General features: G+C 40.0%; 2 protein-coding genes across 2 annotated transcripts; one reads left to right on the forward strand and one right to left on the reverse strand.

Annotated features, from left to right (window-relative positions):
* Positions 1–1928: 1928 nt before the first annotated feature.
* Positions 1929–19515, reverse strand: LOC114157170 (forkhead box protein P2-like). The gene is made up of 17 exons (XM_028038027.1): positions 19410–19515; positions 16707–16832; positions 15914–16082; positions 13825–13929; positions 12908–12970; positions 11374–11431; positions 11081–11234; positions 10521–10628; positions 9319–9406; positions 8706–8819; positions 6894–7059; positions 6692–6762; positions 6076–6177; positions 5866–5987; positions 4433–4502; positions 4211–4335; positions 1929–4109 (listed from the first exon to the last, which is right to left on the reverse strand). Exons 3-17 carry the CDS (start codon positions 16067–16069, stop codon positions 3989–3991), a joined length of 1623 nt encoding a protein of 540 aa, XP_027893828.1. The 5' UTR covers positions 16070–16082; positions 16707–16832; positions 19410–19515; the 3' UTR covers positions 1929–3988.
* Positions 19355–25675, forward strand: LOC114157165 (uncharacterized). Its single transcript, XM_028038013.1, has 4 exons — positions 19355–20205; positions 20652–20719; positions 20813–20910; positions 22471–25675. Exons 1-4 carry the CDS (start codon positions 19370–19372, stop codon positions 25072–25074), a joined length of 3606 nt encoding a protein of 1201 aa, XP_027893814.1. The 5' UTR covers positions 19355–19369; the 3' UTR covers positions 25075–25675.
* Positions 25676–26176: the final 501 nt, after the last annotated feature.

Here is a 26176-nt window from a genome sequence, read left to right on the forward strand (position 1 = left end):
GCGCCCCTAAATCTCACTGTTACCGGCCCACTTTGGGGACCCTGGAGTGTGTAGCCCTGGGGATCCAAATAAACAAACAACCACGCCAACTTTATAGGCCTACATACCGTATTGTTGAATCACTGCTTTTACATTTTTTGGGGGAGGAGGGTTGGATTTTATGAGGTGAGCCAAACAAAACGTAGCGCATCACTGTGAAGTGAAAGGACGTTTTACTCAACCGTCTCTAACAGGTTTGCTTCTGGGATTTTCTTCCACCCCTGACCTGCTCCCCTGTCCGTCATCCCCACAGCATGATCCACCCACCAATTTCCACAGCGGAGACAGAGTGTTAAGCACGGTCCACTTCTTCCCCAAATTACTAAAACATTATAGGCCCGCAGTCAGTCCACCATTTTATTCCTGCGGATGACGAGCTCCTTGTTGAGCCGCCTGGTCCCGTGAAGGACGGCATTGTTATTGTTCTATATGTCGATGAGCGAATGAACAAGCGACCAGCCTTTACGGATTGGCTGTTGGGGGCTGGGGAAATAAAATATGCTGTCAAAAAGTGGTGTACTTGACAACGTGTTGGCTGCGCACATCAAAGCAACACACAAACGAAGCTGCTGAAGTTGTCGAGCACAATGCTAACTCTCAGTCAGAGGCGGATGTCGGGCGGTGAGGCTGACGGCGAATCAAAGGCAAACATCTTATTGGCAAAGACAATTACTGACATCAGTCGAGACAGGGAGCCGGGAAGCCTTTTGTTCCACAGCGAACAGACGCAACTTCACCCCGTCTCAGTGAGACAGTGTGATGCACTCTGGACAGTCTGTTCATCATTTTTATTTTTTTCATTTATCTGTTTTGCAGAGGCGTCAGCCAAAATCGGAGCAAATTGACGCATCTTGAGAGACAAACAGAGACACACACACACACCCCAACTGAAGCTGTGATCTGAGTAAATCTGCGTTTTAGCTAACTTTACTCGAAGCTGTTATTTATAAAATAGCATTTTTTTCACGTAGAATCAGATTTTAAAAGGTTTTCTGAAGCAATTTGTTGTGTGTCATTACAAACACAAAGCACAAGAGGTCAGGACATTTGATTGGTCAGGTTTTTTTTCTTGGCAATGGTACAACTTATGAAAAAAAAAAACTATGAGTTGAGCAGCAGAATGTTCAGGAGTTGCCAAATGTAAAACAAATAAGACCTTAGTACATATATATATATTACCATCAATATTGACTGGATATTCATAACTACATATCTGCTGTGTTCAGTTATAACTAATGTTATATTTGGACTTATTGTGAGATCCAGCTACACATAGATGGACTCTATTTTGGTGACTTAAGAAAAATAATTTCAATTCTGGACGCGAAACATTAGGACAACAGGAAGGAACCAAAGATTTGACAGGATTTTCCAGAATAAAACCCAAGTCAAAGGTTACCCCAAGGTACCTAACCAAAGATTTAGCCAAATAACCAAGACGTCCAAGGGTCTGCTTTATCTTTGCAGTTATTTTTTTATTTTCTGGTGAAACGATGATTACTTTGATTTTTTTTCTTAATTCAGCTGAAGAAAACCTTCAGTCATCCAACTTCGGGTTGAAATCCAGACATTTCATTAAAATGCGGAGTTTCAAAACTTCATTTGGAAGATAAGAGACAAACAAACAGGATGTCATCAGCGGAAAAATGATTGGAAATATCCTTAAAAAGACGACAGAATCGGAGAAAGTAGAGCAGGAACAACAATGGTCCCCAAAGCAGAGCCCTGTGGAACACCAAAATGAACAGGACAAGAAAGGGACACGAGGGGAAACGATTTGAACTGAATTTTTATATTGGGGTAAATATTTAGGGAGTGTGAATACTTTAGTGGGACACCAGGGGTGCGCTAAAAGCAATAGTAATAAGAAGAAAATACTATGCAGCGTATTAAAATGCACAATAAGCTGGCATATTTTATTCAGTGACACACATCGGACTCACACCTGCGGACAGAAACTTTCATTACAACGTGCTCAGAGTTGACCTTATCTTTATACAGTGGACAAGTTGCCATGGTGAAAAATAAACGTCGGGGTTACCTGAACACCCCGCCGAAAATAAATAATCACAGAAGACGACGACGACTCTATTTACAAATCCAGTCCGACAGAACCCACCACAGGGAACATGACCTCGGTACACAAAGGTCACGTTTTTGTTGTTTGGAGAAAGACTCAGGAAAACTCCTGAGCTGTTACACGCTACCGTCTCGCTCACCTTTTAATCACACACGAACACGGATGACAAACAATCCAATAAATCCAAATTTAACTCGCAACTTCTTAACACATAGCTGAGAGTTTTACTTCCAAGAGTATTTACTCGCGCCATTTTGACACAGACGTTTTGTTTTTCCTTTCAGACATGAGCTTTGTTGATCATCCGTCCCAGTAAGCTTTTACAAAGAAAGGGACAAAAATAAATCACTTGACCTGAAAATGAAAAGTTGCATTTAAAACGTCTGACAGAGTTACTTTAAAACCCACAGCGACAATAACGAGAAAAAAAGAAGAAACCCCCCCGCCCCCCGCCTAATTTAATTTAAAATTCATCGTTTTCAGTCATTAAACGTACAATTGTCGCATTTTTGTCTTGATTGTGATTTATCTCAGGAGCTACGCAGGTTTGCTTTTTTCCACATCTGGAACTGGATGAGGAATGCGGGTTTTTTACAGGTAGGGAGAAATGTTGCGTAATGCCAAAATGGATAAATAGGACTTAAAATGTGTAACTGAATGTGAGTACCGTTTGAGCCATCGATATGATAATATCCCATAATCGTGGCCTCTTCCTGCAGAGATCCTCTGACAAAGTGATGTAGTTAAATGTTTGTAACAAACTGACCGAACCCAGACGTTTTGACACACAAAGATTAAATTATTGCATTATCCACACAATTACATGTAAAACAGCTGCCAAAGGAGCAGATTTCTGTGAACCAGTACTGTTACACAGCCTTGCAAAAGTATCTACGACCTCTGAACTTCACATTTTATCAAGATACAAACACAAAGTTTAATGTTTCGTTGGGATTTTCTGTGAGAGAGCAACTGGTAGAGCTGTGCAGGTGACGAGAATCTGACTGGTGACAGAAAGTTCTGTCTTATAGTTGACACAGCAGGAGAATCTAAAGACAACACTTCACACCTGAAGAAATCCTCCCCATCCATTGTGAAGCACAGTGGCAGCAGCATCATGCTGTGGGGGGGGGGTTGCTTTTCATCAGCAGGAGAACATGGAGGCTGATCAGAGTTGAGAGGAAGGCGGCTGGACTTAAGACAACTAACAATTATTTTAGAAATACATTTTTCTATCAATTGTTCTGACGATTAATCGATGAATCGGTTGAAATAAATCGTCATATTCAGCAGATTTTTCCTTTAACCGCGTAAGCTTTTTTTTTTATCCAATATTAGAGATACATTACAAAACTCAAATAATACATAATTAAATTTTGTTTTTTTACAGAATTAGAAGAAGGTGAAGATAAAACTGTAACTTGAGGACAAAGACTTTTTTCCCTCTTCATCTTAAATGCAAAATGTATATACAGTATGTTGTTTGTTTTTTTTTTTTTTTACCAGTTTTGGCTTAATTACTGCTCTGAATATCTTGTTCTTTTGGTAAATTACCCTTTTTTTGAGTCTGTACACTCCAGTTAACGATTAATCAATTACTAAATTAGTTGACGATTATTCCTATAATTGATTAATCACGATTAAATCAGATCAATCGTTTGTAATTTTGTATTTTGCAAGAAATCCAATTGTGGCTGCAAACAGCGGGGAAGGTCAAAGGTCACGGACACTTTAGCAAAGTGTCTGCATTTCATCTCAAACCCTCTTCAAATCAAACACCTCTACCAAGCTGCAGTAGTACCATCTCCGACATCTCAGGAGGCTAAATGAGAGCTTGAACTGGTGGTACTGAATCGTAAAGGTGGAAGGTCACTCGAGGTCAAACAAAAGCTCCTCGCTGGTTCCGTGGATCAGAGGCTGCAGACTGACCGGATTGAGTGTCGGCAGCTGACCGTCGTCGTCACTGTTCACTCTCTCGAAGTAAAGTTGCCTGAGTGAAACAAGAAAACAAAGAGAAGCAAAACCGTGGCAGTTATTTTGGTTGGTGGTTGTTTTCGGTTTACATGAAGCTTCTTATTAAGAACGACTCACTGCTGGACCGGAGGAGAGAGGTTTTGTTTTCGGCCGCTGCCGTCGGCCGCTTTGTTGATTCCTCGAAGGGTTCGGCTCGAGCGCTCCCTCTTGAGGCCCGGCAGCGAGGCCTCTGCCAGCGCGGCCTAGAAAATATTTGAAAGTCCAAACGGAGAAGTTCGAGCGCCCCGTCTCCAGAGAGCTGCTCATTTAAAAAGGTTTCCAGAAGCGTCAACGTCTCACCTGGAAGGTGGAGTGCAGAGCGGTGCCCAAAGACAGACTGGAGCAGACATTTTTCACCAGTGATGGACTCCTAATGGACGCAGAGCACCACAGGAGGGAGCTGGATGTTATTTATTGTAAGGTAATTAGTGCACACATGTATAAAATAAAATAATATTTTTATTGTTCATTCTTATTTACTGTTGATGGAGAGCTTTGATAATGAAACAAATGGCTACAGCACTAACTTCAACTTTTTCACAATTACACAATTAATCAGTTAAAATTGTTTTTGTCTTTAAAGAGATTCTAATTCAAGTTGAGATTTTTACTTTACGCATAGTACAAAAACCACATTTAAATGTATTTATTGACTTTAGCTTCTTATGCCCAACTGAGACATAACTATGGCCACTAGATGGCAGCAGAGTGCTTCCAATATGATCCTTGGTATGTGTTGAATAGGCATCTACAGGCGTTAAAAGTATATAATAGATAAGAAGTTAAAGGCTCAGCACAAGACAGAACAATTGACTGTAATCGGCTGATTTTTCTCCAGACAGTCTGATTGGCAAACAGCCAATCACTGTCTTTGTCTCGTAGCTCTATCTTTTCCCATCTATGTGTTCATGTATGTCATTTTTGCAATATGCCAATAATTTTAATGTTGAATAAAATAAACTCAGTAACTGGGTACGTTTTCTGATCTGTGAACGCACCACACCTAAACGCTACCAGTTTGCGCTGACAGCAACCCTCTGTGGTGTTGATGCTGTTACTGAGTGAAGCAGACAATAACTGCGTTTCCATTATAAATGTGTGCAAAACTTTGTCAATATTCCACGAATGTAAAAAGAAAGAAGGAAAAAACAGTTTTGCAATCACAGTGTTTTCATTAAATAAGAAAGGCAGTGCATCAATTCTGAACTTATTGTCTGTATGTAGTATTTGATGTTGTCCATTTTAAGCCGACACTGTTTTGTTTTCTATCAGAACAATCAAAGTAAGACTCAAAGGTGCAGATTTAGCACTCCTTGTTTTGCTAAATTTAATACTAACAATGTATTTACTAGTTAAATATCACTCACTAAGCGATATTTCACTTAGTGAAAGTGATACTGAGATATCGCTTTCACTAAGCGATATTTAGCGAAATATCGCTTTAGTGATATTTGATTCAGTTTTGCTTTCACTGAGCAATATTTAATGAAAGCAATATTTCACTACATATCACTTTCACTATAGAATTATTATAGTGAAAGTAATTCTGTAATTACTTCTACTGAAGTAATTGTGCTGTTATGAAAGAATACAATTGCTGTTCTTTCATAATTACTGTAATTCAGGACAGAATTACTGCGTTTTCTTGCCATGAAAGAACAGTAAAAATCAAACATCATCTTATCGGACCTCATACTCAGGTCCATGTGCTCGGTAGTTGGGAGTTACTGTACCCTGCGATCTTCTGAGACCTCCTCCTGTGGTATTCCTCCTCATCCACCGTCCACACGGCGCCTTTCACGTTCTCCACGCGCACGAAGCACTTGTGCAGGCTCAGGTTGTGGCGGACCGCGTTCTGGTTCAGAGTGACGGAGACGGTTCTGCTGAAGCGGGTCGGCCGAGACGCACGCGCCGCAAACCGCCCGGTCAATTATTCTGCTCACCTTCCAGGTGGCGGCGTTCCGCCTGAAATACGCGAACGTCCTGGTGAACCAGTTGTAGATCTCGTTGAGTGTTAGCTGCATGTCTGAGGCTTCTGTGATAGCCTGAGGATGGGGGTGGAGGGCAGAAATGAGCGTTCAGTGCATCATAAAGTGAAAATAAAATGAAGTGTGTCATGAAGCTGATCCAGAACGCTGCTGCTCGTGTTCTGACTAAAACCAGGAAGACAAAGTTCTAAAGTCCCCAGTGTAGGGACTTGGATCTGGGTTCTGCTCTGCATCCCCAGAACCAAACATGGAGGAGCAGCATTCAGCTTCTACGCACCACAAATCTGGAACAAACGTCCAGAAAACTGCAAAACAGTCGAAACACTGAGTTCCTACAAACCCAGGCTAAAAACCCACCTGTTTAGATTTGCCCTTGATTAACAGTAATTGGAACATTGATCAACATATTTGATGTGCTTGATGATGGCATTTGACAAAATGTAATGTTTATCGCTTGACACCGTTTTTATGGTGTAAAGCGCTTTGAATTGCCTTGTTTCTGAAGCTGTTCAAAAAAACTAGACTTAAAATAATAAAGATGTGAAAAATCAAATAATCTCTCTGCTCATACCTGTCGGATCAGGGCCGCGTAGGTAAACGGTGGTCTGATGTCAGCGTTCTGGTAAAGTTCATATTCATTCTCTGCAGAAGGACAAAACACAGTGTGTGTGTGTGTGTGTGTGTTGGAAAGAGGAATAAAAAAAAAGCAAATGGGAGATTTGAAATCAGCTGCTTTCCTGAAGGGTCGAGTGAAAACCAAGTCCACCGTTTACCTGAAGACAGAGAGAACACCAGAGGGTGATGCCGGTGTCCCGCGGCCCGAGGCCGAGGTGGCTCTTCGTCTTCCTCGCGGCCCTGCGGCGGGGAGCCGGCGGCGCTCAGAGGTCGCTGGTGTCTCAGAGAGAGAGACGCTTTGCCGGCCAGCGACGCTGGACAGAGCTGAAAAGACGGACAGGAGAAACAAAACCACAAAAAAAAAAAGAGACATTTCCTAAGCGAGCGTGACGGAGCGATTGGATTCGGCTCCTCTGACCCGCTTCGGCTAATGCCGCGATGAGAATGGAGCCAATCATTGTTAATTACAGGGTGAAATTGTTTGGTGAGTGTTGTGATTAGGGTTCAGTGTTTGCGAGATTAACAAATGATTAGTTTCCGCGTTATCGGAGCATGTCCGCCGTCTGGAAGCAGACTGTCGGCCCATCTGGAGCCGACAGCTGGGAGACAAAACTACAAACGAGAGAGAGGAGTGAAAAACAGGAAGAACGCACACAAGACTAAATATATTAGGATTTCCAGCTTTGTCTCATCTAAGTACCACTTTACAATAAGGCTCCACTTACAGATAATAACATATGTTATTAATTCATCTCTAAACACTTTATAGATTTCAATAACTGTTTGTTATGCATTAAGTAAGGATGAGAAGGAGACCAGATCTACCGGTTTCTTGCCAAATAAGGAGCCAAATCTGTTCCCCTATATATTTTAAACTGACTTGTTATAGTAAACATTTCAGACAACCTTGTAAGCACAATAAACATTTGTAAACGTCATCTTTTTAGCATATAGTTTCCCTCTCACGGTTACTTAATGCATAATAAAGAGTTATTAATGATATACAAAGTGTTCATAACTATCTATAAGCTGTCTATAAGGGGAGACTTATCCTAACTTTTTGTTTGTTTTTTTTGTAAAATCACCAACGTGCCTCAATTACAGCCTGACACTCTCCACATCTGCAGGAGAATGTGACGTTTTATCTCCTCATGCAGTACATCCACAATGGTTTTCCTAAAATGTTTCTACTGCTTTAACCTTTACAGATCACGCCACACTGTAAAACATCTGGAGGTGGCTTAACTTGAAAATGAAGGCCCACCTGCTGCCTTGAAAAGGCAATTAAAACCAACAAAAAGAATCATTTTGGTTTTAACTCAGAAATTAAAGTTCCCAAAGTTGACTTGACAAGAGAGAAGTTGTTTAAACTTTGTTGTTGTTTTTTTTAAAAGTTGATTAACCTTGAACTGTGAGTTAACTGAATGCTGAAATTTAAACCAAATAATTATTTCACAATATGCGAGAGAAAAAAACTGCCTTTCTCTAGTTAAAGAGCCACATTTCTCTATTATTTTTACTCACAATATCAAAATAACTACTTATTTTATTTTAGAGTAAATTAAACTCTTCTTTCAAATCGCATGAGCAAAGCTTCTGATCCGACAATGCTCGAAAACATTTAGTGTGAACAGGACATTAAAAACAAACGTTTGCCTTAATAAATCACAATAATCAGATCAACGCAAGTCATTTCCACCTCAGGATACAAAAACGTGCCACTAAGCTTTCTGGGAAATAGCTCCCACTCCTGTCTTCTCCTCCTTTCAGTTTCTTAAACTCCTTTCAGTTTAAAAAACTGAAAAAACCCGAAGAGTTTGTTCAAACTTTTGCAGGTCTGACAAAATAAATAAACGGCTCAGCTTATCTTTCACAAACTCACACATTTAGGTTAAAAATGTAAAACCTGGCACTTTTCATTGGAAGACAGCAGACGCAACTAATGGCAGCTCACGTGTTTTGCGGCGTACCTGGGGGCCGCGGTGGTCAGCGGCCGCGTCGGACTTCGCTGATTGAGCGCCGCGCGGCGAGGGCAGGCGCAGGTGAGCCATCATCACATGCAGACGCTCCTGCTCTTTGCAGAGCTGTTCCACGAGACGAGACGGTGTCATGGCGTAAAAAAAAAAAAACAGAACAAAACAAAAATCACTGAATTCAGCTAATTAGAATGGAAGCCTTTCATCCCAAACACATTTTCCAAAACAAAAAAAATTCCCGCTGCGTCTTAACATCTGCTGAAAGTCGGCGTTGGCTGACCAATGCAGCTCCAACGCTGAGAAAAACAACAAGACCATGAATCAGATTACGGTTGTTTTCGTGCATTTCTTACCGGAAACTGTTACATTCTTGCGCGCATATGATGTTGTGGGAAAACAAAAAAGACCTAAACGAGGCAAAAAGTGTGAGACAAAGTTTTGGCTATAAAAAAACGAAAACAGCATCATAACGGCTACTTTTAAGCACTGAACAGTTTGCTTTTTTAATTTTTAATTTTTTGTTTTTACAATGTGTCTAGACCTGGCTTCAGCTGAAGAGTAGTATTTGTCTTTTTCACAGGATTCACTCCTGTCGAATCTGGCTCACCTGCAGCTCCAGCTGCTGGACCACCTGCATCTGGACTCGACACTGAGCGGTGCTCCTGTCGTCCAGCGTGTGTTCGCTGCTCATGTGTCTGAAAAAAAAGGAAAAAAAAACAAGAAACATTCAATAGCTTTTCTGAGGAGCAGGTGTCCAACGCTCTTCTTTGCAGATGACAATGTGGTGTTATGTGAAAAAAAGCAGCCATAACTCAACTGATGGAATAAATTCAACAGGCGGTTGAACCGTCTGCTGAAAGTTTAGCTAAATGATTACAGTGTGTTATCCACTGGACTCATATTGTGTTGTTATTAAAACCTTTGTTACCAGATGTTCTGCCTTAGGATTGTGATTAATGATTGTAAGTTTTACGCCGTCAGAATGACAAGGTATTTCACCATAAGTGTATTCGATGAAATAAATTGGATTTTTAAATGTATAACTGTTTGTTGGATGATTTAAGCAAAATAAAAAATTTGTTTTTTTTTTCTGGTTAAAAACACATTTTGTTTTTCTATTCGTTTTGCATGTTGCCATTTGACAGATGAATGCTGAACATGGCAAGACGAGGATTCTTCTACATTAGATCCTTTATGAATTTTATCGCCATTTGTTCTTAGTACCTGTTTACAGAATGTAAAAGAAAAAAAAAGAATATTTGTACAGGCAACATGGACTATAGAAAGCTGTAACTTTTAAAAATGTGTTTTTTGTTAGCTTGACTTTGGAGGGGAAAAAAACAAGTTGACTTTAATTTGAATTCCATATTTTACTGCTACATATCGCAGCTTTACTGTTGCAACGTGTGTGCGACTTCATTTTAATAAAGCGTATCTCTTGTAGCCTCATATGGAAATGTCCATTTTTATTCAACTTAATCTATGAAAACACATTTTATACCGATATCGTGTCAAAAATAACACATTTCAACACATCGATCTGAGTGACACAATAGTTCCTTTGAACATGTTCAAATTGAGCACATCATGTGTAGTTCTTGACCTTTGTTCATCTCAGCCAGTCTTTGATACTTTTTATCTTTTTCTTTCTACTCGTCTGCATTTTTCGTAAAGAGTCGGTTCGATATGTTTTGCATCACAGTAGATTTTATTTTTTTATTTTTTCAGAAAGTGCTACGTTTGCTACAAAAGGTGGAAGATCTCAGATGTTTTGGAGCTACAGGGGAGAGAAAAATAAAACCAACTCACTGGACAAACTGGGCGACGTTTTCACAGACGGACTCACAGCCGGGCCAGTTACACACTCCGTGACCGAAGAGGGCGCTCGCAAGAGCCTGGTCCCCGTCTGCGCCGCTGCTGGATGAGCGAGAGAGAAAAGAAAAACTGACAAGAAACCCCAAGACATCACTTTAAAAAAAAAAAAAAAAAAAATCAAAGCAGAAACTCCTGACAGGAGACTTTAGTTTTCTGTTTTTTATCATTGGGGGGTGGCATGAAATGACAGGAAGAGGTGGCGGGTAAAACCGACAAATAAACGGAAAGCTGTTTCACTTCTGATTCGGGGACATGTTCTCCAGTCATGTCAACTTTCTTTTTCTTTTCTTTTTCCCATTTTCTTTGCGGAACCACTTCAGGTGGAGGAATAAAAAGCAAGACAAACAACAGCGAAACAAAGCAGCCCGCTGGGAATCGCATCCTCAAAAGCAAAGGTCGCCCTCAGACAGAGAGGACGTCTGCAGACGACGCGTCTTTTGACCTTTACAAAAAAAAAAAAAAAGGCCGAACCGCTTCAGAATAAAGGACCTCACCGATCCGCTCCGGGAGGAGACGCAGACAGCCGGTCCCCGGTCGGCTCGACTCGAGCGGACGTTTTCCGGTTCCCGCTCGTCGCCGTCCTGTCGTCAGAAAGAGCCGATCTGAGTTCCTTCCACAACTTCTGCATCTCCGCGGGTCCGAAATAGCCTGTGAAGTTGGCACAAATAGTTGTTGTTGTTTTTTTGTTTTTTTTTGTCCTGATCAGTAAAAGGGAGGAGAAAGTGAAAGAAAATGTTCCGAAAGAGAGGAAAAACCGGCAGAGGACGGCGAGCTGCGTGTTCCTGACCTGAACCTGAGGAGAGGCCCGGAGGAGAGGCGGCCGGGTTCTGCTGGAACATCAGCTGCTGAGCAAGAACATTTTCAGAACCGTTTCAGAACGAGAGGTCAGAGCATTCAGGACTGCTGGATGTTTAGTTACAAAGATAAAAAAATAAACAAAAAGTGCCACAAATCAGTAAATATTAAAACAATATCATAAAATAAACATGTGATCGCTGAATTAAAATGAAATCAATGAATAGTTATGATGATTTTAGTAACTTAATATATCAACCACACACCTAAATGATAATTGCATTTGGAACTCAATCATTAAAGTGTAAGCAAACAGAGGCTGGCTTCTGATTGGTCGACCTGCTAGCCAATCACATCGTCTGCAGCTGTTTACTGATGGGACTATAAAATAAATGAGGGTTGAAATCCATATATGTGCTTCCAACATGATGCATTGAAGTGTTAATGCAGGATTTCTGCACTTAATGTAAAATTTACAAAATATTTGAGTAATAACAAAAGTATTTATTACTTTGTTTAATGTCTGCGCATTGATTTGCCAAAGAATTATCCCAAATAACCCAATAATTATAATTATGAAGATACTTTATTAAAATAACAGACAAAATAAAAACACAATTAGCAAATTTAACACATAAATTAGTAGTAATAATAATGACTTTGTGTTTTTATGACGTAAATCACTTTGAAAAGCCTTGTTGCTGAAATGAGCTATACAAGTAAAATTTTTAAAAACATGTTTAAAGTGTAGAAATCATAACTTTGTTTAGTCTCACTCTTTTTTTTCTACTGTCATTATTCATACACCTGGCTGATTCAGATTTAAATTTTGTTCCTGATAGGAAATGACTGTTGAACAATGTGAAGGATGTAAAAATATGGAAACAAACAAACCAAGGGGAAAAAATCAAACCTGAACTAATCTCTTTTCATTTCTATTTTATTTTTGAAAAATGATAAAAAACGTAATCATTGATAGAAAGATCTTCTGTTTTGACAGCTTATCTTTGGCGCTGAGCTCCAGGTCTTTGAGTTCGGAACGCCTCCTGCACATCACCCTAATCTTTAGCTCTCTCTACAGATTCTCTGCCACTCAGAAACATTAATATCAGCAGGATTGTCAAGATAGAAGATTTCCCAGAAGGCTTCACTTTACCGGTATAAACAGCTCAAAAAAACAAATGAAGAGATCAGTTTCTCTGATTTTACTTTCTATGGGCATGTGTTTGAGTAAAATGAACATTTTTCTTTTATTCCTACTGATAACATGTCTCTGAAATTCCAAGCAAACATTTTGTACTTATTTGCAGAAAATGAGAAATGGTCAAAACGAGGAAAAGGATGCAAAGAAAACAAGCTCATCTTCATTCAGAAATGAATATAAGGTGGAATAACCAGGAGGCGTTCAATGGGTTCAGTTCAGTGGGCTCTTCATTTTTTCCAGAGCTGTATGTTCACCGGTCACACACACATACACCTGTAGGTGTTGATATTTGTAATATTTTTAGGATTCAAGCAGCTTTTACCTCTTTGACTTTCTTGCTGATCTGCTGTTGAAGCTGCTGCTGGTAAAATTCCTTCAGGTGTTGCTAAAACAGGAGCAAATTATTTATTATTTCTTCTATTCAGATATAGAAACCCACCACCTGCCTAAAGACCAGAGACCGACAGAATGACGAGGAGATTTTTACGAGCGTGCTCTAAAAGCTTTAGAGCCTAAAATCGATTTCCGCTGACGGCTGCGTCTCCGCTTCGCCTTTATGCTTCTTTACGTCGGCTTCAGTTCTACAACATGCTTTCTGTAGCGACAGACCTGATGTCATCTTAACATGTCTGATGTGTAATTTTGTCCCAGTATTTATGAAAATCAGGGGGGGGGGGCACGCTTCTGGATGGGATGTTTTTTCATAGTTGTATCATTTTCTGAAAAACCCAAGGAAATCACGTCCATTGTATCTAAATAAGCGTTAAAAGAAGAAGATTTTTGTCAGAGAGCAACATATGCAGACATAACCGAGAACAAAATGATTTGTTTACTACTGCTTTTCTGTTTGAAAAAAAAAAAAAATCTGTTTCTTAACTTATTTAGTTTGCCTATTTAGTTTGATCTTACCCTTCATCAGCATGTTTAGGCCAATTATTAACTAATTTGCGTTGCCAACACAAAATATTCTTGTACGTAGTACTTTATGACATATTTATCTGGATATATCAGGAAGATTTAAAACAAACAACAAAAACACAACAATCATGTCGGTTAGTTTTGTCATAATATATCAACATTCTAGCTGAATAATGTTTAATTAGCATTCATCTTAACATGCATAATTCATTTCATCTGCATGGAAAACTTATTTTTTTTAAAAAGATTTAAAAACACTTTTAAAAATGTCTCTCTACGCTGGGTTTGGAAGCGGCGTGATGCAGCCGCGCGCCGACGTACCTGCTGGAGCAGGAGGGCTTGCTGCTTGTGGCGGATCAGAGCCTGCAGCTGGCCGGGCGGCAGCAGCTGCTGCAGCTGCTGAGGAGCCATCATGGCCAGGAACACCTCGAAGATGAAGAAAGACAGGATTAAAACACACACACACACACACACACACACAACCACGATCTGCAGAGAGAAGTCAGTAGTTTCAGTAACGGACTTAATCAAGCGGGAATCTTTCCAATTACACATCAGGATTGCGAACGGCTTTGTGAAACATCATCATGCCTGGACGGCGCCGCTGACCCCGAATGAGACGGGAGACGGGTCGACCTAATTAATGCCATAATTTCATGCTGGTTGTGGCTCCTAATAGGAGTGTATGGCTATTAATAAACGCAAACACCTCCGGAATAATAACTGACCTGTAAACTTGGTGATTGAGTGACAAATGACTGACTGATCACCTCCCATGTGGCTGAAACCAGAAACAGAAGCAAAAAAAAAAAAACAAAAAAAAAAAACGTTCTGGACAATTTCAGCAAAATGGTCCACTCGGCATACAGTTCAGGTTTTTAGATAAGATGTTTAAATAGATTAAGACAATCGAGCGTCGGATTGTGCAATTTGGTCTCACAAAGAGTTGAAGACGTCAGTTTGCTCTCAATTGTTCAAAAACGAAGATGCAGTTTAAAGAAGCTATATTTATTTTCATCCTACTAAATGTCGCCCCAGTTATTTCACTTTTTCAACAGGAGACAGATTGACATGATAAACCGAAGCCGACGACATTCACACGAGTCGATCGAACTCTGCGGATCTACTTGGTGCTTCGTCAGAAGAAAGTAAAAAAAGACGATGGCAAGATTAAAAAAGCAGATTTGTTTTTTTACTCGCATCCTGTAAATCAGTTTTTTCCTCTTTGTGAAAGTTACACTGTAGACGTGACTACGGTTACATTTGGTGTCAGTTCCAAACACTTTTGAACTTTACATGCATTTTGCTTCCATTTATAAAATCAAATATCCTTTTTATTTTTCTTCTTAGTGTTTCTTTTCACTTCATTTCTATTATAATTTTCTTAATTTTTGGGTTTCGTCTGTGTGTTATTCTCTTTTTTTTTGTTTCCATTTTATTATTATGATATTGATTTATTTGTGAGGAAATAAAATGTATTTCTGGTAAGCAGGTGAAGCTAAGCTGAGTATATTGTAACGTAATGTAGAGTTATTTCCTAGTCCTCAGGCTGACAACAAAAGGGGAAAAGTGCTGATATGGTAGATAACTCTTCTCATACGGTAAAAGTTTTGAAAAGTACAATTTGAAAAATAGGTGATTTAAAAAAATATATACTGTACATAAATGAGAAAGGCTGTGGAGCAGGCTGTTTGTCTACAGGAACAAAAATATGACAGAGAACTGTAAAATTGTTTTTGCCGCCTTCTTACTCGCATCAGTTTGATTTTTGGGTTTTTACACTAGAGATGTGGGATATTTAAAATTTTGGTATCGATTTGATACCAAGTATCGCCGATACCGATATTTTTTTTATTATTTACGTTTTTAATACATTACCAAACTTCTGACCTTTAGGTGTTTTTATGGTTTTTGATTTGAGTTTTTTTTTGTTGTTGTTGTTTTGTTTTGTTTTTTTACAGAATTTGTACAAAACGTACAGGTGTCTACAAAACACTCGAATGACATGTTGGCATTAAAAACGGAAACAATAGAAAAACTAAACAAATTTTTGTGGATTTTTTTCCTAATTGAACAATGTGCAAAAAAAAAAAATAAAAACCATAATTTGAGAGCAAATCAAAACCAAACAAAAATTTAAAGCAAAGTTGAGAAACTACTCTACAAAAATAAAATAATATCTCAAGAGGGAATCTGAGGCAAAAGTACTGATCTTACCAAGCTAGTATCGACTGAATGCCGATATTTATACTTGGTATCGATATTATCGATATTTTGGATCGATCTGCAAAGTTGATCTAGTTCTAATTCTGATCTGTCAGCAGAACTCCAGACTGCATCGTCTCTTCACGTTGCCGCTTCCGACTTATCAAGAGGAGGATTTGACTGGAAACAGACTCTGTGGGGATACCTGTCTGTGGAGGAGGCTCTGGCAGCTTTGCACCCTCACTCCGCTGCAGGAGTCCCCATTAGCTGCTTTCTCCCCCGCTCCGGCGTCCGTGTGGCTCAGCAGGCTGCTGGCTGGAGTTTGACGGGCTGCCGAGGGACTCAGAGGAGACTCGGGCATCTCAGCACAAGTCCTTAACAAAAAAAGAAAAAGAAAAAAAAAAATCAAAGAATAAACATTCCCCCCATCAACAGTAAATAATAAGCTTTAAGATTCAGACTCAGAGTCCCGGTGGAATCACTTCTTCTTTGTTCCGAGAACAAGACGAGATGTTTATTTTAGGAACCTGCAGTGTCACTTTTCGAGAAGGTGTTGAAGAAATCGCCTCTGGCTCTTTAAGCCTCAGACTTTATTTAAAGCTTAAAGCGCAATTTATAGCCCTAAAAGAGAGAGTGGATTAGCAAAAAAAATAAAAATAAAAAATAAAATAAAAAATTGACCTGTTTAATACATTTAGAAACATATTTGACCCAAATAACCATCAATATGGCAATTAATAATGGTATGAATTTGATAATTTTACCAATACAGTGTAAGGAATCCATTCACGTCTTTCAGGCATGAAGGTGATAAACTCCTACAGATGTTTCTGTTTCTCTTTCCTCCTCGTGCATAAAAGCTGAGGCAGACTGTTTGCCATTTCCAGCAACAAATTACTCATTTAAATTCCACAGTTAAACTAAACGCTGAACAAAACTTCTGAACTTTTTTCTTTGTTGTATTTTTAAGTATTAAATATTAAACAAAAGCTACGTACCGTTACTGTGGGAGCCAGACAGACGGAGACGGTGACTCCAAGTGAGGCAGGTTTGGACTGAGGGAAGGAGACATCTGGTGGAGGTGGGAGTCTACCTGAGGTGGGGAGGAGTCGCCGCATCGCCCACTGAACACCAACGGCAGCGAGGATAGGAGATTCAGAACCAGATGAGAAGAATGTTTCAGTTTTCTAAATTCTGCCTCCTCGGCTCAGCATCATTCGATCCAGGCCCATGCAAACAGAGAGGGAATTGAACAGAAACGACCTGTTTACGTGTTTTGATTTTTACTCATTGCAGCTGCTTGATCTGCACTAATGAAACTTGTTTGCAAGTAATAAGTCCCCCCGATTTTTCTGGGAATGATCAGCCTTTAAGTGCGGAATAGTGGGGCTGTTTGTAGCTTTGTTCAGCTGCATTTTCTGGAAACTATGCAAAGAAAGAAAGAAAGAAAGAATAGAAACAAAAACAAAACAAGAGTTCCATAAAAACACAGCTGTCATGTTATCAGAGGCCTGTTTACAACGGTGACTGCTCTCGTTTGAAACGGCACATCAGGTACATCTATGAAGACTAAAGAAGGGTTCAAGTTCACATTTACAAGGCACAAATAGTTTTGCACCAAACATACCTCCATAGTTTTAGTTTTAGATTGTGGATAAATGGAAGATGGTATGTCATTATAACTTTAATAACTTGGGGTCTGTCTGCAGTGGCACCAGCAAATATAAACAGAGGGTTTTAATGATTCATTTTATGTCTTCTTTGTCCTTCACAGAGCTCAACTTTTAAATAAGGTTTGGTTTTAGTGTGCTATTTCCTGCATCTAGACCTCCCTTCGTTTGCTACATTACTTTACTTTACACTATGCTACATTACGTTATGTTACGTTATGCTACATTATTTTACCTCACGTTACTTTACATTACATTACATTACATTACTTCACATCATGTTATACTACATTACGTGATTATTTTATGCTACGTTTTGCTACATTACTTTACGTTATGTTATGCTACATTACGTTACGTAATGCTACATTACTTTACGTTATGTTATGCTACATTACGTTACGTAATGCTATATTACTTTACATTACGTTATGCTACGTTATGCTACATTACGTTACGTAATGCTACATTACTTTATGTTATGTTATGCTACATTACGTTACGTAATGCTATATTACTTTACATTACGTTATGCTACATTACGTTACGTAATGCTACATTACTTTATGTTATGTTATGCTACATTACGTTACGTAATGCTATATTACTTTACATTACGTTATGCTACATTACTTTACGTTACATTATGTTACGCCACATTACTTTACTTCACTTTACATTACGTTATGCTACAATACGTTACGTTACTTCACGCTATTACTTCATGTTACTTTACGTTACCTTACTTTTCATTTTGTTATGCTACATTACTTTATGTTACTTCATGTTACTTCGTGTTACTTCATATTATTACTTCATGTTACTTTACGTTACATTACTTTACGTTACGCTATGATACATTATGATCCATTACTTCACAATAGTTTATGCTACATGAATATTACCAAAATGAATGCACACACCCAAAACTTTGTGGCCTTCACCTCTTGCACACTTGGATCATTCAAGCTGGACAATGATTCTGAACTTGCCGCTGGATCTTCCTGACGTAGAGAAAGTTTGGACTTGCAGTAAATCCAAACTGAGATGGCATTGCGTGACCAGAAACAGGCTGTTGATGCTTGGGCTGAATGAATACACTTATGCAAACAAGAGTGGTCCAGAATTCCTCCATAGTGATGCAAAGTAACTTCATGACTGTTATCTCAAACACACCAAGCGTGACACAACCACTTATTAGGTTTAGGGAGCAAATAATTTTTCACATGGGACCAGTGAAAATTTATGGCTAATAAAGTAAATACAATCCCCCTTTAAAGCTACACTGCACCTTGTGCATGATGTAATTGCACTTTTTGCAAGCAGACTGCAGTATCTTATTTATTGACTGGGGAGTATTGTGTGGGTGACTGATTTAATGACATACACATGTTGAGAGGGAGATACATTGTTACCGTAACTACCAGTGTGCCTCATTTACATGACAGCTATATTGAACTGTGAGAATCTCTGCCTCTCCATGTCAGAATTTCACCTTCAAGCTGCTGACATGGATGTCAGAAACTCTGTCCTCTCTGTGAAAGTGGAGAGGCTAAGAGGAATATGGACTGGATTTACATTGGTGAGTTATATTGGAGGAAGAAACTACTCTTTTAAGCAAAAGACCATCTGAAATTATTGTTTCCATAGCCCTAAAATTCTTGTGACCCACTGGGGCAACAACAACACCCAAATAGCTGAGGTGGTAATTCCCACGCTATCGTTTAACTCCACTGGGAGCAATTACAGTGGTTACATAAGAGAAAAAAAACCTCAACTTTAGTCACTGGTGATATTTTACAAAAAAAACATATGACTAACAGTAGTTTATATTTGTTAGTTCCCTTAGGATGAAAGAAAGAAGTGGACATCAGATCCAATTTTTGAGCTTAAGACTACCGAACATATTTTATGTTCCTTCTGGCCTATTAATAGTATTGGCCCTCGCAACAATGTCATCTGTAACTGGACTCTGTCTGTTAAGTCAGAGCATGTCGAATGTCAGCTGGCAGAAGGAGCAACGGCACTCACTGTGGGGCTTCATGGAGTTTGCAGGGCAGCTAAGACCTTCCGAGGCCTGTAACTACCTCGCAGTCCCAGGCCTCTCCGGCTTGGACCCAGACGAAGATGAGGGCGATTTAGTTGTCGGTTTCAGACCTAAATCCTCCCCCATACCATCCAGAAGGAGCTCGTTCTCGGACGAGGACTCGGATCCCGAGCCTCCTTACTGCAGCTCCCGGAGGGTGTCGTTTGCCGATGCCAAAGGCCTCAGTCTGGTGCAAGTGAAGGAGTTTGACACGTGGGATGTACCCAAACTACCGGGAAGTGACTCCTTAGTTGTCGAGGGTAAAGATTCAGTGGAATATCACCTCTCGCCTTTAACTTTCTCCCTTCCATTGCCTTCCGAAGAGGTGCTTGCCAAAGTATTGAGTCAGAAAGTAGAATTGGAAACAATTGGGTTACTTCCAGGGACCACGATACTTAAAGGAGTGATCCGCGTTCTCAACATCTCCTACAACAAGTCTGTCTACATAAGAACTTCTTTGGACAGGTGGGCCACCCACTTTGACCTTCTGGCAGAGTATGTCCCCGGCTCCAGCGATGGAGTGATGGACAGCTTCTCGTTTAAGCTTACTTTGGGGCCACCTTTCGGGGATCAGGGAGTCAGGGTCGACTTTTGTCTGCGGTACGAAACTCCCGTGGGGACATTCTGGGCTAACAATAACAACAGAAACTACGTGCTCTCCTGCCAGCGCGGCATGAAAGGGGGAACAGAGAAACCACAGAGGGAAAATGCAAACAAGAAAAGCTGCCTGAAGTCCGTCAGGTAAGGGATGTGCTTGGTTCCTTGGTTAGGTTTGCACTAAGAGCAGCACAAGTTCAACTTTGAGTGTAATTAATCTTATTTAATCACACTAACTGCACACTCTTGGTCTTTTTTTTTCACTTTTAGAAGTTGAGGATGAGTAACCAAGCCATTTTAATCAAAACTGGTGTTGTTTTAGTGAGTATTTTTAGTGTGATTGGCTTGAAAAAGAGTCATCAATCTCCACAATGTAGAATCCCTTCTTTTCGGCTCAATATTTCCCCCAGGTTTGACACAAATAATAAAAATACCCTCCCCATAAAATGAATAAACAATGATAACATTACATAAAGCCTCCTCGCCTTCTCCCATTGTGTTGATTGGTGATATTTTCAATGCAAAACATCATGAAGCAGAAGGAAAGACCCAAACTGAGTGTGACCTGTTTAAATTTGATTGATTCGCAGTCAGAATGTCTCCACTGTGGAAAACATTTCATCAAAGCCAGCTTCAACTCAGGAAAACATGTCAACAGGTGAATTTTTTTTTCTACTTTGCTGAGAGTGAAATAAGAACAAAGTCCTCAATGTGGAACCAAATGTTTGAACAAAATGTCTCTGTTCTCCAGATGAGTCTGTCCGGGGATTGGAGGTGGGAACTTTGGAAACCAAGAAAACCTCTGAGGGACAATCAACAACTTCGACCCAAGAGGGACAGAAACTACTGGTCAGTGTCACATTTTCTTGATATATATATACATATATATATATACTGTATATATATATATATTTGGAATTTTGCACAGTCTAAAAGCAAATACATCTTTAAATCTCTGAGGTATTTTTAGGAAGGAAAGGGAGCACATGAGGAACAGAGAACGTAACCCTGGTTGCTCTTTCTGTGGGAATGTCATGTGACACCATGTTGAGTGCCACCGGCGTAACATAATGCACGTCGGGACACTTTGCACCTGCTGTTTGCACTTCGTCCGTTTCTCATTTTCTCACGGCTGACAACTTGTCATTTAGCTCAAGCATTTCACTACAACATGTAGCAATAAATGCCAGCTCATCTTTATTTATTTTCTTTTACTATAAACTGACTGCTTAGAAACAATGCCAACCTTTTTCATGTTAAAATTAAAACTTGAATTTATGTGATGGCACCATGCCGAGTTGTCTTTCCTGTTCTGACAGAATAAAAGCATCACCACAATGTGATGCTGCCAACATCATGATCTTCTGTGGGAATGTGTGTTAAAGAGATGATTTCTTTTTTTGCCACACATGGTTGGAGGACAAAATGTTATGTTTTCGTCTCATCTGACCAGAGCACCTTCTCTTTCGCATGTTTGCTACGCCGCCTACATGCTTGTATCAAACTGCCAACAGATATTCTCAGGACTTACAGTAATAGTGGGTTTCTTCTTGCCGCACAACTAATTGTAGATATAAGCCTTGCTCATCTTGTCAGGTTAGGCGGCCTTCCATTTCTTGAAAGTTTCAACATACTCTTTCCATAATGTTATGTTATAATCCATCCACTTTCTTCTGTCTGACCTCTGTTCTTTATTCTTCATGATTGCGTTTACTCACATGTTCTCGAACAAACTTCTGAGGCCTTCAGAGAACAGTTGGATCTATATTGAGATCAAATTACACATAGGCAGTCTCTATTCACCAAATTTTGCAGTACCATAATATTGCCACGCTTTGCGCTGTCTGAAAAATTCCAACGGTTTCCAGCCAATATCGGGTTATTTCTGTAGTTTCACCCCCGTCGTAGCAGGGAATGAAATTAATCTGATGGGCATTCTTTTAATATGTGGTAAATTTCAAAAATAACTTGCTAGGTATTGAAAGTTCCAGTTGTTATGGGTAGATGGGCAGATACATATAGACTCAGAGGACATTTAAAGAACTACGTACAATTAAAATCAGCAAAAATATCCAGGCGGAGAGTTGAAACTTAGGTCTTATAGCGTTAACTAATTTAACGATGTCTTAAAGACATTTGGTTACAATGTATTTCATTTAAAAGGAGCTGAATATAGCAGGTTAACTAGGAAAGCAAAACACACTATTCAGATTGTATCTGCAAAATCTTTTTTCAACTTCACAATTATGCATTGCTTTGTACTGGTGTGTCGAATAAATTCCATATGAAATATATTGAAATTTATGGTTATAATATGACAAATGTAGAAATGTTCACGCCAGATGTTGCAAGTAACTGTAAGTACGCGTAAGCTGGCGCTAAAATGAATCTATCTCTGTTGACGGACAGATGGAGAACAAACAGAACAGCAGCAGAAGAAGGCAAAGACAAGCGGCACGGATGGCCAGACTGAGGGACTGCTACACCCAAAGAGATGGAGGAGCAAATGACCCTAGCAAAGACAAAGCCTCCCCAGAAACAGAGCAAGTAACTCGCAAAGAAACCCCAGGAGACAATGTTGTCGGTTTGCAGCCATTTAACGAGGGACAAGTTAAGTCAGAATGTCCTCAGTTTGTTTTTGAGGCCCTTGAAGAAGTACTTGACCAGACATCCACCAAGCAAGTGAAATCTGACCTGGCTGTATTAGCGCGAGGCGAGAGTGCTCCAGATGTCTCAAATAACCCCCTGGATTCAGACGGTGAGCCCGCCCCAGAAGAACAGCAAAATATCGGCAAGTTTGTCACCACAAATCAGGATGGAGACGTGAGTTTACCATGCACTAGCAACTCAGTAACAGCGAGGAGCGAAACCCTCATTAGTCAGAGCGACAGTTTCACATTCGGCACAGTGGTTGCTGCACCGTACTGCCAGGCATTTCAGAGGGTGCCAGCTGAAAACCCTGTAAATACTGAAGACTCCAGCCTTCCCTCTGAACCCACACAGACCTGTGGCATTGTTCCAGTTAGCACTAGAAGTAACATGGGCAAAGTGCAGGGAGATCTGACCAGCACTCAGGGACCAAGTGATGAAAGCTTGTCTGTCAAACTGGTCAGTCCAACCTCTGAAGAAAAAAAGACCTCGAATAAGATCCCAAAGCATTTGGACATTGTGGAGAAGCCAACTGAGATGGAAAAGAAATCTAACCAATCTTTGGGTCAACAATGTCCTGTGGAAGACAATGTGCTGTTTGAGAGTGTGAACTCCCAGACAGAAGCACAGGAGGAAATTTTGGCCTATGAAGCACCACAGTGTCAGTCAACAGAGACAATGTTTTCCCTCAGTTCAGCAAAGGTAGAGGAAACCCTCGCAAAGGATGAAAGTAAAGAGGATCTCAAAGATTTTTGGATTATGCTAGAGCATATAGACGAAGAGGTGGACCTACTGGTCAATGGTGTCCAAGAGAAGATTTGTGAGAGTGCAGAGGTCAGCAAGGAAAGTGAAAGTAGGAAAACTGCTTTGGTGAAAGATAAACTTCTCCAGATATTCGATGAATTGAATACCAACCTGACTGACAGCAAAGTTTGTCTGAATAGTCTCGTCTATCTTTGTGAACCAGAGAGAACGAACCTAACATCACTAGCTGCATCTTCGGAAACTCAAGAAGATGCAAAAGAAACAAAAGCTGAAGGTAATGATAGCAACATTGGTGAGATCAAGGAAATGTATGACGTCACTCAATCCATCATAAATGACGTTAGAAGTAACAATGAATGCCATGCCGATATGTTTAAAAGACATAATCATCAAAATGTTGTGGAAGAGACAGGGCGATGTGAAATGGACTCCTCTTTCTTAAAACAAGATGAGGATTTCCTTTTCATAGACATTGTAGAGGAGAAAAACTGGGAAAAGATGGTTGAAGAGGAGGAAAACTGTGTCTTATCAAATGAAGAAGAAAGGGAGCTGCTACATTTAACAACAGAGACCAATGAAACTGAGGAGAAAGTAGAGGAAACAACAGAGGTCAAGGTACACATTGCTGTGGTGTTAGAGAGTCAAGCATGCCTAGGAAAGGAATTCAAGCAGGTTAAGGCCATAAAGACAGGTGGAACAGAAAGTACAGAAATAGACAAAATAGAAGGGCAAGAAGTAGCAGAGCAACAGAATGAGACAGAGAGACAATGGATGAGTATGGAAAAAGCAAGGCTCAGAGAGGAAGAGGAAAAGATGGAAACAGATATGAAGCAGGATATAATAATCCCAGCTAGAGAAGCAGAAGAGCTTGTAGTTACAGATGCAGACTCAGACATGACAAAGCAAAACAACAAGGATGAACCAGGGTCTTTTAAAGTAGGGTCAGACATCACACAAAACAAGGTTGAAGATGATTTATCTACTCTAGTGAGCAGAGCAACGAAGAACTGTCCAAATGAGAGGCAATATGAGTCCATCCAGACGGATACCCTACGCAAGAAGGACGACCAATCAAACACGGACACCAAGCACCTTACTTCCAAAGGCGGTATGTGCGATTCATTGGAGGAACCTGACAGCGCTTCTGCAGAGTCGGACTCAGACGAAGAGCTGCGGTTGTATGTGCACTGCCTGAGGGCACCGCAGGTCCACACAGACAAGATCAGAGAGGCGGGGTTCACAGCACGCAAGAGGCCCTCTATAAGCCGAGGCAAAGTGCTGTCAACATCCATGCCGTCCATCAGCGAAGCTCTGGACGAAGAACAGCAGCACAGCAGCCCTCTGGAGACTTACGAGGTTGTAAAAACAGCTGCTGAGCCAAGAGCCAATACACAGGAGAGTATACACCAAACTGAGTGGAGGTGGAAAGACTTGTTTTCTTGCGACAAGGTCTCTAAGACATTGCTGTATGCCTCCTTAATGATTGGGTTTACAGTTGTGGCGTATCATTATGATTTCCTTGCCTGTTTCTTGCTTTACTTGATATCAGTCATCTGGCTGTGCTGTCAAAGAGAGAGAGAACCCATTAAAAACAAGTAAAGAAATTAATTACACTGTAAAAAAAAAAAAAAAAAAGAGCAGTTTTGAGTGTGTTTCAAAGAGACTCCTGGGCATTAAACCTTAGATATGAGAATAATTCCTGAGTTTTCCCTATGGGAGGATGTGTAGATTCTGTTGTCAAGAGTATAAACAATTAGCTGTAACCCAAACAGAAAATTATTAGGTATTATTAGTTCTGAACGGCATGTTGGGGTGTAAATAAAAGTTACATGTTTGCTGTGTTGGGCTGTGGAATAAAACCTATAGTAAGAGGGTAATAAATTACATAAATGCTACCTATTTGTGTGGACATTTTTAACCCTTTAATTGTCATGAGGACATCGATGTCCACATGGATCCATTATATAACATGTAAGCATTTTCAAGGTGACAGTAAATGTGTATTGTAAAGGGTTAAAGAGGCAATCTCATCTCACTTAAAGTTAACTACAACCAATTTGAGAAGTACAGCAGACTTGTGGAAGCAGATTCCCCAATTAGATAAGACCAAACGTTTCTGACCTAAATGTTATGGGAGGTAGAAAAACAAAACTGTACAGTTATACTGTCAAGAAAAAAATAATAAATTAAGCTACCATTACTGTTGAGCCTGTCATGGGAAACCTGCATCCTTGGTGTTTAACAGGGAAAGTGGCAACCAGACACCGAACTTGGTTAATTATTCATCACTGTGAACAAAGCAGTAGTGTTGGGCTTGCGTTGGACTTGTGTGTTGACACTATCTCAGGAAGGAAAAACGTCATCAGTGATCTTAGAGAAACAAGTGATGCTGCCCATCAAGACTGAAAGGCTGGGTCCAAACAAAGTGGAGTGCTTCCACAAGACATTTCACCTTAAGGAAAATCATTCACAAGCAGAAAACAATCCACTAGTCTTTACAGCACTAGATGTTTCTAGCAAATACTTCCCAAGATCAGACACTGTAACACTTGAAGAAATTACAAATAAAAGACCCGTGGGCAATATTTGAGACTCTGTGGTCACCATAAGTAAGGTTTGCAGTATTGCATTTGACTGAAAATGTAAAACTGAATGAAAGACATTTGGGGCAACGTTCTATAGACAGATGATCCCAAAGACG

This window comes from Xiphophorus couchianus, chromosome 2 (genome assembly GCF_001444195.1).
Source record: "Xiphophorus couchianus chromosome 2, X_couchianus-1.0, whole genome shotgun sequence".
NCBI lineage: Eukaryota > Metazoa > Chordata > Actinopteri > Cyprinodontiformes > Poeciliidae > Xiphophorus > Xiphophorus couchianus.

What these genes read in the sequence shown, in the direction of transcription:
- LOC114157170 (XM_028038027.1), bottom strand. Translation starts at nt 16,069, where the DNA reads ATGCCCGAGTCTCCTCTGAGTCCCTCGGCAGCCCGTCAAACTCCAGCC. An exon ending in AGAGCCTCCTCCACAGACAG is followed by an intron (nt 13,930 to 15,913) that starts GTATCCCCACAG and finishes TTCATCTTCGAG; the next exon opens with GTGTTCCTGGCCATGATGGC. An exon ending in CTCTCTCCTCCGGTCCAGCA is followed by an intron (nt 4,110 to 4,210) that starts GTGAGTCGTTCT and finishes TGTTTCACTCAG; the next exon opens with GCAACTTTACTTCGAGAGAG.
- LOC114157165 (XM_028038013.1), top strand. Translation starts at nt 19,370, where the DNA reads ATGTCGAATGTCAGCTGGCAGAAGGAGCAACGGCACTCACTGTGGGGC. An exon ending in AGCTGCCTGAAGTCCGTCAG is followed by an intron (nt 20,206 to 20,651) that starts GTAAGGGATGTG and finishes ATTGATTCGCAG; the next exon opens with TCAGAATGTCTCCACTGTGG. An exon ending in AAGAGGGACAGAAACTACTG is followed by an intron (nt 20,911 to 22,470) that starts GTCAGTGTCACA and finishes GTTGACGGACAG; the next exon opens with ATGGAGAACAAACAGAACAG.